The sequence below is a fragment of the Brienomyrus brachyistius genome, chromosome 4 (assembly GCF_023856365.1).
Source record: "Brienomyrus brachyistius isolate T26 chromosome 4, BBRACH_0.4, whole genome shotgun sequence".
Lineage (NCBI taxonomy): Eukaryota > Metazoa > Chordata > Actinopteri > Osteoglossiformes > Mormyridae > Brienomyrus > Brienomyrus brachyistius.
Genome location: NC_064536.1, coordinates 25,983,873 through 25,997,358, shown reverse-complemented (window position 1 = coordinate 25,997,358; position 13,486 = coordinate 25,983,873). Strand labels below are relative to the sequence as shown.

General features: G+C 43.8%; 2 protein-coding genes across 7 annotated transcripts in view; one reads left to right on the top strand and one right to left on the bottom strand.

The window, feature by feature from the left end:
• LOC125739888 (polymeric immunoglobulin receptor-like) overlaps positions 1–13,486 on the bottom strand; it is a 117,971-nt gene that overhangs the window by 20,491 nt on the left and 83,994 nt on the right. The window lies entirely within an intron of this gene.
• LOC125739891 (polymeric immunoglobulin receptor-like) overlaps positions 1–13,486 on the top strand; it is a 37,197-nt gene that overhangs the window by 3,251 nt on the left and 20,460 nt on the right. Inside the window, exons 2-10 of one of the 4 annotated variants that reach the window (XM_049010438.1) lie at positions 2,284–2,610; positions 3,641–3,961; positions 4,212–4,556; positions 5,097–5,402; positions 5,740–5,845; positions 7,616–7,710; positions 7,828–7,877; positions 8,721–8,822; positions 9,594–9,779. In XM_049010438.1, the coding sequence (XP_048866395.1) occupies positions 2,284–2,610; positions 3,641–3,961; positions 4,212–4,556; positions 5,097–5,402; positions 5,740–5,845; positions 7,616–7,710; positions 7,828–7,877; positions 8,721–8,822; positions 9,594–9,686 (1,745 nt within the window). In that variant the 3' untranslated portion in view covers positions 9,687–9,779. Of the gene's footprint in view, positions 1–2,283; positions 2,611–3,640; positions 3,962–4,211; positions 4,557–5,096; positions 5,403–5,739; positions 5,846–6,460; positions 7,758–7,827; positions 7,878–8,720; positions 8,823–9,593; positions 9,780–13,486 lie in introns of those variants that run through there. The other 3 variants (XR_007397363.1, XM_049010440.1, XM_049010439.1) reach the window with 3 other exon arrangements.

Below are 13,486 nucleotides of genomic sequence, written 5' to 3'. Positions count from 1 at the left end.
TAGACCACATTAGCTTCTCTTTTTCCGCTCCTCAGCTCGGCTCTAGCAGCACTATACAGAACTCTGTCAGCTGACCTGAAGGCAGAGTCGCCGTCTTCGAGGAGGATCCTTACCTTGCTGGTCATCCAGCTTTTCTACATGTACATGATATAGGACAAAACCGACTCCATGTATTCAGCCAGGTTCTGTTGTTCAAATACGTCTCAAGCAGGGTGTGCAAAACAGTACTGTAGCTGAGGGAGTGCATCCTCAGTCCAGATCTTAACAGTCTTTGTGTGTGGTTTTCTTTTCCTCCTGGGAGGGGTGTACGTGGGAATGAGGAGCAGAGAGAGGCGGTCTGACTGGCCTAAGTGGGGGAGGGGTATGACCCTATATGCGTGTTTAATATTAGAGTAAACATGATCGACTGCCTTATACAGAAAAATCCCATGTACAAACATAAGGGGAGGGGAGCAACCAGTATTCACCACCAAAAGTATAATGCTAAATTATTATTATACAACTTGGCCCATAGCAGCAACCAGGGCAACTAATAAAAGAAAAACAAAACAAAAACCCTATCAAATAACCATAAGACAGTGGCTGATCTAGTCCACTGCAGGAATGCTTAATGCCCCTGCAGCACAGTAACACCAAGAGGAAGCGTTCCAATGCTACAGGTACAAGAAACATAATCAAGATCAAAGAAACAAACATAGACCCTTTTAAATCTCACAGTATAACCCAAGTTACCAGAGCCTCAGTGTCTGTAGCCCAGCAGCTCGTAGGGAATCACGTCAAATGATAAAATTGCAAACAGTCACCTCCGCGTCCTCCATGAAGAGTTACACGCTGCTAGCAATCACCCTGGTAAAATTAAAATCAAACATAAACATTTTATAAAAGTTTCCTCAAACAAACAACCCTCCTCCTCCTTCCGTTACCCACAGGAAAGACAAACTCACCCCATGTCCAGTCTTAAAACAGCAGTAAGAGAACGAGATTCCATCCTGGCAGCCTTTTATAACTTCCTGGTGGGTCATGTGACCTGGCTCGTGTGGTTGCAAGTATGGTATAATTACCAGGGTCATGCAACTACCCCCGCCAGCCCTTTGAGATCCCCACACTGTTTTTTGACCAGTCACTGTGCACATAGATGACAAGACCCCCCTCCTCAGATCTCACCACAGTTTTTGTTTCTATCCCCATGGATCGTGCTGCCCCCCAGCTGCACTGCTGCGTCTGGTATCAGCGGGTGAAGCCAGATTATAGTTATTATCATTACACAGCAGTCGTGAACATAGTGATTTCCAGCATTTAATAGATCCAGTTTCTGTCCATTTTCTGTCCATGGATCTTGCATTGGTGAGAAACATACTCAGTAGAGGTGGCTTGTGTGGTTATTTCCTGGGTCTCGCTAGTAGGTTGAACTGGCATCCCCAATTCTGCTTCCTCTCCCTCCGACAACTGCAATGTCTGCCAGACCCGACAACAATCCACGGAGATTCTGGTGGTCTTGTTAGGTCAACGGGAACATTGTGGGTGCGATGAAAGTCGTCTGTAATGGAAGGTGTTAGCTGGAAACTGATGTCTAGTAAATCTTGTAGCATCGATTTCCATGACTGTACGTAAACACACTAAGCAGCGGTCCATAAGGAGTCCATCAGGCTTTGCACATTCCAGTTTGCCACTGTATGCTTCATTCATTTGGTGGTTCATTCAAACCGGCCCCCACCACCAGACACCCCATCACAGCCGGACTACCTGAGGATGGCTCCAGATGTTTATCACCAGGGTAAATAGTGGTGATCTGCACAGTGAGATGCCTTAGAGTGCCACAGGGGGTGTGTGTTTCCCAGTAGCACCTGTTGGCTGAGAGGGGCCCATTTCCAGTGGCAAGAGGTTGGCCCAAGACGACTGGTAGCCCTGCCCAGCTGCAGACAGCTGCCGGTTCCTCGGTCTGTCGAGTTCCGCCTGCATGGGCTGCCCCCACCCTATTTCTCTCAGAGTTTTCCCCTTAGCCTTTGGTCATCCCAGACAGCCCACAATGCAGTGGGGCAGTAGCTGTCAGCATGCTGCTGTGGACCACTGCAGCTGTCTCGCTCTGTGGTGATATCCGCAATTATCTGGTGGATCCGGACTTGGTGCAGACCAGCGTACAGCCTTTCACTGTGTAGGGAGTCAGATCTCCTCCATTCTATTCTCCAGGATCCTAATTCTGGAAAGAAGTAGGCTGGGAAGTGGTGTGGCTTTGGGACCAAATTAAATTACATTTTATGAGTGACTATCTCTGATTTCTTCTAGTTATCAACCTTGTAGGAAGTTCCAAAGTGAAAACATTTGAAAAATTAACAGCACTAGTGGGAGGATCCATCAGCATCCCGTGTTTCTATGGTCAGGAGCATAAGGCAGGTGTGAAATCCTGGTGTAAAGGGAAAGACGCGTCATCCTGCAGCACAGAGACACGCAGTGACAGGGTGTCCATCGCTGATGATCCCCAGAACTTAGTCTTCATTGTGACCATGAGGAACCTGCAGCACACGGATTATGGCTCTTATTGGTGTTGTGTGGATGATGGATGCAGAAGATCTGAGGATTCCTCTGGGAAACTGGAGCTGGTGGTTTCTACTGGTAAGCTGTTTGATCTTTTTCTTATTAATAGCTCACTCATTGGTAGCACATTAATGATAATGTGATGTGATGTGAGAGGTGGTTCATTATTTCCTATGTTTGTCTTTCACTCTGTCCCAGCATCTCTGCTTTACATATAACCAGGAATGTTCAAATACTGGGGCGGCATGGTGGTGCAGTGGTTAGCACTGTTGCCTCACACCTCTAGGACCCGGGTTCGAATCTCCGCCTGGGTCACATGTGTGTGGAGTTTGCATGTTCTCCCCATGTCGTCGTGGGGTTTCCTCCGGGTACTCCGGTTTCCCCCCACAGTCTACAAACATGCTGAGGCTAATTGGACTTGCTAAATTGCCCGTAGGAATGCATGTGAGAGTGCATGGTGTGTGAGTGTGCCCTGCGATGGGCTGGCCCCCCATCCTGGGTTGTTGCCAGCCTCGTGCCCATTGCTTCCGGGATAGGCTCCGGACCTCCCGCGACCCAGTAGGATAAGCGGTTTGGAAAATGGGTGGATGGATGGATGGATGTTCAAATACTGATTCTCAAAATCAGATCTGATCATTGTCCATTAAACACCCAGGTCTGAAATCATCTTCTTTTGTCTGTACTGTAATTGATCCTCTATATTCAGTTTTACTGAAAGCAGGCCTGTCCAAAGGTTTATGAAAGAGCCATTTTCCCTCTGCGTCCTAACTGCTTAAATTGACATTAATTTGTTGTGTGGAATGAAACTGGTCATAAATAGTGTAAATATCTCTTAACACCCATTTCCTGTTAAAATAAGCTCTGACGGCCCATTGTACCTTGGAATGAAAATGGTAATTTATGTGCAGTTTAATAATGCATCAGGACTTTGCTGTCCCTGCCCTGTCAGGCTGGGCTCTTCGATGCCTGTATATGTCTGTGTGAACATGTGTCCTTCCTTCCATTCATTCGCTCACTCCCTGCTGCTGCCATAATCCCCATATGTGACCTGCCCGGCTCTGTTATTTTACATTGTTAATGCTTCATTTTGCATGAATTGTCCCCATAGAAGTTCAGAGTGTGAGGACCGTGAGCTGGGTGTCTGCAGAGAGAGGAGGATCTGTCACCATCCCATGTTACTATAATGAAGCTTATGAATCTGGAGTGAAATCCTGGTGTAAAGGAGATGGATGGGATTCCTGCTCCAGAACAGCACAATCAGACAGGACACAGGATGGAGGGAAAGTGTCAGTCTCTGAAAAGCGTGACCAAAGGGTGTTTTATGTGACCATGAGAGACCTGCAGGAGGGGGATTCTGGGAATTATTGGTGTGAGGTGAAGATTGGTGAGACATATGAAAAAGCATTTCTGCCCCTGATGGTACAAGAAGGTAAATGTTCATTTTTCTCAAATTATATTCATAAGAAAAATGTCATGTGTTAATTAATTAATACAGAGTTGGTTGTATTCAGCAGTATATACCCTCCATGCAGGCTGTGAGTGCTGATTGCGACCTCCTTGTGTGCTGTGTATATGTGTACCTGCTGTGCACTGTGACCAAGATATGCAGCTGGAAGGGGACTGAATGCATTTCCAGTGAAACAGACGACTTTATGACTAAATAATTGATTTTATTCCAGCTAATGTCGCTACAAGAAAGTCTAAAGTGGTGACATTCAAGAAGTTAACAGGAGAAATAGGAGGATCCATCACCATCCCGTGTTTCTATGGTCAGGAGCATAGAAACGCAGTGAAATCCTGGTGTAAAGGGGACAGTGTGAGATCCTGCAGCCCAGAGACCCGCAGTGACTCCCCACCGGCCATGAACAGGGTGTCCATCACTGATGATCACCAGAACTTAGTCTTCATTGTGACCATGAGGAACCTGCAGCAGTCAGATTCTGGGTATTACTGGTGTGCTGTGGGTGGTGGTCAGGGGAGACCTGAGGATTCCTCTGGTAGACTGACCTTTACAGTCCGTGCCGGTAAGCTCATTTAACCTTTTCTCTGTGTTTATATCTCTGTCATTTCACACATGTTTCATGATGAGTGGTTCCAAAGCACTTATGAAACTGGGATTAAGTTGTTTTACAACATCTATTACAACTTTCTTTAGTGTTCCTTACTGCACTGCAGGACACATATTCCAAATTAATTGAAACAAGCTGTGACACAGACATGGATGCAGTGGTTTGGGTCCTGCTGGTTTGCACAGCCAACAGGGCAGAGAGTACGCTGAGTGGATGGACAGAGGAGGCACTGTGCCACACACTGGCAGGCCAGTTCGGGTGAAGTGAGGGCTGGGTGGATGGACAGAGGAGGCACTGTGCCACACACTGGCAGGCCAGTTCGGGTGAAGTGAGGGCTGGGTGGATGGACAGAGGAGGCACAGGCACAGTTCCTGCACCCCAGACTGATTGTACCTGTCTGACTTCATAATCAGTGCTATTATACCCACATGTAACTGCTCAGACTCTATTAATATGTGTCCCTAACCCTCCCCCATTCATATTTTGTCCCCATAGATGTTACGACTGTGAGGACTGTGAGCTGGGTCTCCGCAGAGAGAGGAGGATCTGTCACCATCCCATGTTACTATAATAAATATTATAATTCTGCAGTGAAATCCTGGAGTAGAGGAGATGAATGCAGCTCCATATTAGCACAGTCTAACCGGGAACAGAGTGGAGGGAAAGTGTCAATTACTGATGACCGTGACCAAAGTGTATTTCATGTGATGATGAGGAACCTGCAGGAGGAGGATTCTGGGTATTACTCGTGTTGTGTGGGTGGCAGTTTCAAAGCCTCTCTGTCCCTGATAGTCCAGGAAGGTAAGATGTTGTTAATGTAGATTTAGGACCTGACAGTCATGTATTGAATGTCCCAGTAAAGAATTTCATTGACGTGTTTCATTCAGGTCTACGTCAATACAGTCAGTGTCTGCAAAGCCTCCTTGGTGTTGATAGGAGCTTCCTTTGCATATATATATCAATGTAAAAAGCAGTTGAGGTCTGGAACAAAAGCAGACTGTAGTGAATCAGACGCTGGCTGTTTAACACGCATCTCTGCACAATGTGATTATTTGTGTATTTACAGTTGCTGATGGTGCCACATTTTCAGTCTTCATTTATATTGAACTAATCAAGTGCTCTTCTACATGATCCTCAGTATTTCATGTGCCAACCCATCATACGACACTGAGAAATGCTGTTTCTTCTCCTCTTCCTTCGACATCCAATTCATCAGGACAGAACTCTACAGATTCCAGTGTAAGGTAAGACATGTATCCGGATAGATTCCTGGGGTCCAGCACTTTATAGGGGCCTCAAATGCTACAGTAAACACACACACGCACACACACACACACACACACACATGTAGGGTATACCTATCCTTATGGGGCCCGCTCATTCACTTCTACGGGAAAAATGCTTACGCTAACTATGACAACCTTAACCCCCACCCTGCCCTAACCATGACCATAAGTAACCAAGCAAAATACAAGAGTTTTTGCATTTTTAGTTTTTTTATAGCAGTCACCAATTTTTTATAAAATAGAGTTTTCCCTCTAAAGCAGATATTTATCACGTTATTGTGTCCCCATAAGGATAGGTATACCCGCTCACACACACACACACACACACACACACACACACACACACACGCACACACGCACACACACACACGCAAACACACACACACACACACACACACTCGCTTACTCATCACGTGGGCCCCCTTCCCCCCCCCCCCCAGGTGATCATTGTTGAAGGTGTTGTCAGGGGGCCCAGACATTATAGCTGCACTCCTGCATATATAGATGATATGTGATATATCTGTAAATCAGATACACCGGAAGAATCCTACATTTTGGTGTTTTCTCTGCCAGCTCTGCTGTGCTCATTTTGAATAGTCTGCAGTAGGAAACAGTCTTACGATACAGCGTGATGGAAGGGATGATCCCCAGTGTGGCTTGGTGACAACAAGCAAGGAATGACAGGAACAAAAGAGACCATGAGGGGTGAAAACAAAGGCCAGAGATTAACCAAGAACTAAACAGGCAATAACTACACAGAAGGAAAAACTCACACCAAACAGGTTTCATGGGGAACAGGACAGGAAAATGCAGGAAGAAAATATAATACAGCACATACAAGCACGTAAAATGACCGACTGAGGAACAAGTGCAAGGGTAGGTATAAATATACACAGGCAATGAGGGCATGGCGAGGGACAGGTGTGGGCCATTACTAATAGCACAAAAGGAACTAGGAACTATGGGGAATAGGAGAGAGTAATTAACAAGCACTAAAGACTGAAGCAATAGAAGGAACTAAGTGAATATGTGAAACAAAACATAGCTACAAAACTAGACACGGGCAGGGAAAAGCAGAAACAAAATATACAAAAATCAAGGAACAATACAAGAACGTAACTAGCATGGAGAAAACATGGGGAAGCCTGGTTCTAACAGTTCTAAGCCACACGTTCATCCCATTCAGCCATGCAGTGGCCCGAGGAGCAGGGGAACACAATCAGGACTGTGAAACACAGAAAGGAAAGGGAAGGCCAGCGAAACCTGCTGGGCATACAGGGAACCGACAGACACTGCAGCGACTGATCCTGACAAACAGTGAATGACATCAGAATTGTGGACTTAACTGTCATGCTGTCCTGTTTCAGAATTCCAGTATGGGAGGTGGAAATATCCTGGCATTTCTGTTCACCATAGTCTGAAATGTAAAACAGCATAACCTTAGATGTTTATGGGCTGCCTGTTACAGAAGTTATATAATTACTTTCTCTGTAGGTGATGTTTACAGGATTCTCTCTTTTTGCAGAATTGTTGTCAGTTGGTATTAAATGATCGTGTTCAGAATGAGCTGTATGATTATTCCATTTGTAATCCTTCTGTGGACAGATATATACCCTGCAGATATACATGATTACTGGGTGTTACTCATATAGAGAACTGTTAAAAATGAATTAGCCTAGGGTACCTTAAATCCGGATAATATGAAATCCATCTTATATATTTCCCCAGTGATCCCACACACTTCTCTGTGGGAATCTTAGCAGTGCTGCTGCTGTTGATCCTGCTCTTGCTCCTTGTTGTCATGATTCTGTGCAGAAGATCGGGTAAGAATGGCTGCTTTCGAAACTTTAATGAAAACCTCTGACTGCTATATGTAATGACTGTATAAGAAATAGAAATGCGTCAGTTTTTCCTAAATTACCACCTTTTTTTCTTTTTAGCAAAGACACAGGCCAGAAACAGGAACAGAGAAAACAAGGCTGCCCTCACTGTAAGTGTGTCTTTCCACTTCTCCTTAACAGGTGCTTTTTTAAATGTTTGCGAGTCCATCTCTGAATTTTCCACCACAGTCTGATATGGTTCTCTGCCAGATAAGTGCAGCTTAGCAGAGCTGAACGCTGAAAACTGCAGCAAAGCAATGAGCAGATCATGCTAATAAGCATTAGTTCTTGGACCACAGACCATGAACGTCATTCTTTAGCATCTTATCTCGCATCACATGTCATTGTCTCCCTTTCCTGCTGGTCTGAACACTGTGTAGTTTATTAATGCATATTCAGGTGTCTTCATATATTTACTAATAGGTAAAGGAGAAGTGGGTTATGAAATGGCTTTTTACAGTTTCCATTTACAGTGTGTGTCCTCCCTGTAATTATACAGTGTAACAGTAATGGCACCTGATTACAGTATCCATTTACATTGTGTGTCCTGTTTGTAATCATACAGTGTAACAGTAATGGTGCATGATTACAGTATCCATTTACATTGTGTGTCCTCTCTATAATTATACAGTGTAACAGTAATAGTATATGATTACAGTATCCATTTACTGTGTGTGTCCTGTTTTTAATCATACAGTGTAACAGTAATGGTGCATGATTACAGTATCCATTTACATTGTGTGTCCTCTCTATAATTATACAGTGTAACAGTAATAGTATATGATTACAGTATCCATTTACTGTGTGTGTCCTGTTTTTAATCATACAGTGTAACAGTAATGGTGCATGATTACAGTATCCATTTACATTGTGTGTCCTCTTTGTAATCATACAGTATAACAGTAATGGTGTATGATTACAGTATCCATTTACAGCATCTCTTCCCTCTCCAGCCCACTGCAGACCCTGGGGATGAAGTGACATACGTCTCAGTAACAGCAAAAGCTAGAAATACAGCACGTTCATCTACTCGGGTCATGCCATTAGACAACATGGTAAGAACCTGGCAAACTGAACATAAACTGAGCCCCATCCATCCATCCATCCATCCATCCATCAAGAGACATTATTTCTAACATAAACTGAGTTGCATGATCCTTGAGTTGCATGGTGATTGTGCCATAAATGAAAATCCATGCATTTAATTTGGGTTTCCGCTGCTTGAAACAGTGCTGCCACAGTCTTGAAGACAATGCAGCCTAGTAACAGTGCGTCCTTCCTTAGGCTGCTTAACACTCAATGCTTACCTGGGCTGTCATTCCTAAGTGGTGTTGCTCATACTTCCCTGTGTAGTTTACGTCAGTCTGGAGGGTTAAGACTTGTGTCCACCAGGGGGCAGAGTGATACCTTTGTTTCTGGTCTTATTCTTTTATATGTGGTTGTGGCCTGAAATACCACAAGCTACCAAAGAGAAATATTAATGATGTTCACGTATTTGCAAGAAGATAAACAAGGCATCATGTATTTCTGTTCAAAATAACATAATTTGTCACAATCCCATGACTGACAAACAGCAAAGATGCAAATCTGCAATATTATTTTCTATAAAGTGTAAAAACGTAATTGTCAAATTTTTACATCTTGGTTTTGGTAACGTTTATTGAAACACTATGTATAAACCAGAAAACAATGTAGCTGCTTGTAAAATGTGTGTTAGCATTTTGCAACATCAGTCAATCAGTACAATGACCCCCCCTGCACAGCTACAACCCCAAAGCTAAAAAGCATCTCTAGTTAAACTCAGGACACATTGTCTACTTCCCCAGGCTGCAGCAGATTCTGACGAGATCGTCTACAGCACCGTAGCTCGGAAAGAGAAAGTGGCAAGATGCCCCCAACCCCCGCCAGGCAGGCCCTGAAATGATGGTGTTTGTCCTCACTGATGTAGAGAAAGAGAATATCAAAAACTGTTTCTGTTTTTATTGTACATTTTATTATTATCAATACGAATAAAGTAGATTGTGATACATGATTCACATTGTTTTACTGATGTTTGACAGAAACAACTGAGTGACAGTGAAATGTCTCTTAGTGACAGTTAAACGCCTCTGAGTGACAGAGATACTCCTCTGAGTGACAGAGAAACGCCTCTGAGTGACAGAGAAACCCCTCTGAGTGACAGTGAAACCCCTCTGAGCGACAGTGAAACGCCTCTGATTGCCAGAGAAACGCTTCTGAGTGACAGAGAAACCCCTCTGAGTGACAGAGAAACGCCTCTGAGTGACAGAGAAACCCCTCTGAGTGACAGAGAAACGCCTCTGAGTGACAGTGAAACCCCTTACACCTTCCTGACGCCAGGCCCAGGATGCTTACGTCAATTGTAACCCAGGTATATTCTTGTCACCTGTAAAAAAAAAAATCATTTGTATTGAATTCATTTAAATTTATGTTAGAATATATTAATGAATATGTTGTATAAATACAAAATAATTAATAAAAAATAATGCAGCAAGTAAAAAAAATAATAATAATAATAAATAAGTGAGTTAACTTTAACCTTAATCTCCCCACTGGAGCGGGGAAGTAGGGGATGGTAGAGGGGGGGAATCTATCAATTAGTGCACCTCTAACTTTGTACAACACTAATACAATAATTTAATTACAACGTAATAAAATCCTGTTATTTTGACGTATTGGGGGCCATTTTGCAATCAATAATGTAAAAATGCCAAACTTATGGTAAAGGTTAGGGCTGGGTAGGGGTTAGGGTCATCATGTTGGGATTAGAATTTTCCCCATAGAAATGAATGGAGAGTCCCCACAAATATAATTACAAAGCCGTGTGTGTGGGAAGGGGGGTGAGGTATATGTGTGTATGTGCACATCCCTGCACAACATCCATCCATCCATCCCATCCATTTTCCAAACCGCTTATCCTATCGGGTCGCGGGGGGTCCGGAGCCTATCCTGGAATCAATGGGCACGAGGCAGGGAACAACCCAGGATGGGGGGCCAGCCCATCGCAGGGCACACTCACACACCAGTCACTCACACATGCACACCTATGGGCAATTCAGCAACACCAATTAGCCTCAGCATGTTTTTGGACTGTGGGGGGAAACCGGAGTACCTGGAGGAAACCCCACGACGACACGGGGAGAACATGCAAACTCCGCACACATGTGACCCAGGCGGAGACTCGAACCCGGGTCCCAGAGGTGTGACGCGACAGTGCTAACCACTGCACCACCATGCCGCCCCCCCCTGCACAACATACGCAAAATAAATTAATTCCATTTTGCACTGTTTGAAGTTTCCATATCTTAAGTACTAATTGATAATACATGTGTAAACTAATGCCCTTGTGTTCTTCATTAGAAACACCTGTAGCAGCATCTCCACCAAGTGTTGCTGCCGACGACACCCCCCCCCCCACAGACCCTGTTGACTGGCTGTCAGCTCTGACAGACAGAATCCGGGTGTGGCTGGTTTGCAAAAGACCAAGTGAGGTACCACATAACTCTGTTTTCCCAAGAAATGAGAGTGATGTAAGAAATGGCCACGACCAGTATTACAGCAAGACATTGGTAAGTGGTGAAAAAAAATCCTAGAAGGTGGTTGGTCTATTTCATAATAAACAACAGCCTCTTCTACTTCTACTGCAAACTAATTTACATCTCGGAAGGCAGGAAAGGTCAGGTTTTAGATGGCATTTGTACAATTTTATTTTTATGTGTGTGTGTTTTTTAGAGTAATAAATAATTTATGTTCTTTATAACATAAGTGTATTATTCTATTTGTTTGAGTAATAAAGAATTTGTGCAATTTATTTATGTTTGACTCCCTAATTTATTTGTATTTATATACTATTGACTGTAGTTTTGTTAAATAGTTTTTTCTATATTTGCTCATTTGAATGTCAATAAAAATTATGGTGTGTTTAGTAATGTGTCTTTTTTCAGTCCCTGTCCTGCCTGGTCTGTGTGTCATTTCCCCATTTGGCCAGCAGGTGTCACTGGTCATCCGGTCTCCAGTTATTTTCCAGGTTTGTTAGGTCCTAATCTGTGCTCCTGTTCCCTTGGCTGGATGTACAGACATGAGGGAGGCATTCCTACCATCTGGGATTCGAGACTGGCTAGAGGCCAGCCTCAACCACCTATTACTTAACACTTGTCTTTTGTTATATAACCCTGGTTAAGTTAAGTTTTAAGGTGCAGTGTGTGGCTCAGTGGGCTAAGCCTGTGTGCCTATAATCACGTGGGTTTGAACCTAACTTCAGCATGTGTCACAGACTGCTCTCTCTGTAGAGAGCAAGCTTCAAAAGGCATGAAGATGAACCCTCCATAGGGATTAATATGGTATCTCTTATTAAGTTACACTTATGTTTTTCTGTTTGTTCCTTGTGTTTGCTCCTTGTTATCTCCTGCTTGCAGCTATGTTCTGGTAGTTAGTCAATATAACTAATGCTCCATAAAAGTTTCATACATTTTAAGATCAAACATGTGAGCGGCGACTCGCTATGCCTCACAAAATGATGTCACTTTCTCTGAGACTACTTGTCAGGACCGGCAATGGAGCAGAAGCACAAATACAGCCGTGAAAAGATAACCGGAGGGATTTACTGAACAAATAAGATGACAAAGAAAACCGTCAAAACAATAGGGCAACACACCAGGCAAGCAGGTAAGTCCAAAGTAACATAATGCTAAGTAGTTTATCATCTAGCACTTAAGATTGATTGTTCATTATTAAGCGTTTCCAGAAACCCTTCATAACTAAAGTAGTTAGTTATCTTGCTCGTAGATTTACGAGTGCTCTGGCCCACTCCTTGTTTTCCACATTGCTCTTTATTTGAACTTTTGCCTGCTGTCCTGTCACAGAGACATACAGTGTGTGCAGAATTAATAGGCAAGTACTATTCCTGGAGATAATGTTTAGCGAAAGTTGGGAAGACTTATAGAAATGAATTCAGAGGTTTTCTTACGCACCAAGTAAATTTATTTAGAGAGAAAATGTTACATTTGAAGTGCTATACATCCATCCCTCCATCCATACATTTTCCAAACCGCTTATCCTACTGGGTCGCAGGGGGTCCGGAGCCTATCCCGGAAGCAATGGGCACGAGGCAGGGAACAACCCAGGAAGGGGGGCCAGCAGGGGTCGCAGGGCACACAGTGCTATACATGTCAACTGCAAATATGCCATGCAGCCTTGAACCCATGACCTTTAATGTGTACAGTGACACTGTTACCCACTGCTCTGCTATGCCCTCCAGCTGCTTTTATCCTTTTGTCTTAGTTGTAGTATTTATAGTAGTGGGAGAACATTCTGGGAAAATCAGGAAAACTGGTGAACAACTAGTAGTTATAATGATAAACAGTATTGTCAAAGCTGGAACCAGGATGGAGACTTGAGACTTGACCGTGACTCGTGAACATCTCTGGGTTTGATCTTTGATGAACAACAAGCCTAATCATAACATTCAGTAAACATTCCTAGAGCAAAAATTGTTACCAAGGAACAAGCTCAAATCCTCCATCATATTCCCAGTGCCCAAAAAATCAGCAGTGAAGTGCCTGAATGACTATTGTCCAGTTGCTTCGACACCCATAATCATGAAGCTTAGGCCTGGACACTTCCCTCAGCTCCTACAGATGCAGCCACTTCAATTTTCCCCTCCCAGCCTGCTGCCTGCCGGTTGCCAGCCAAATGCCAGCCA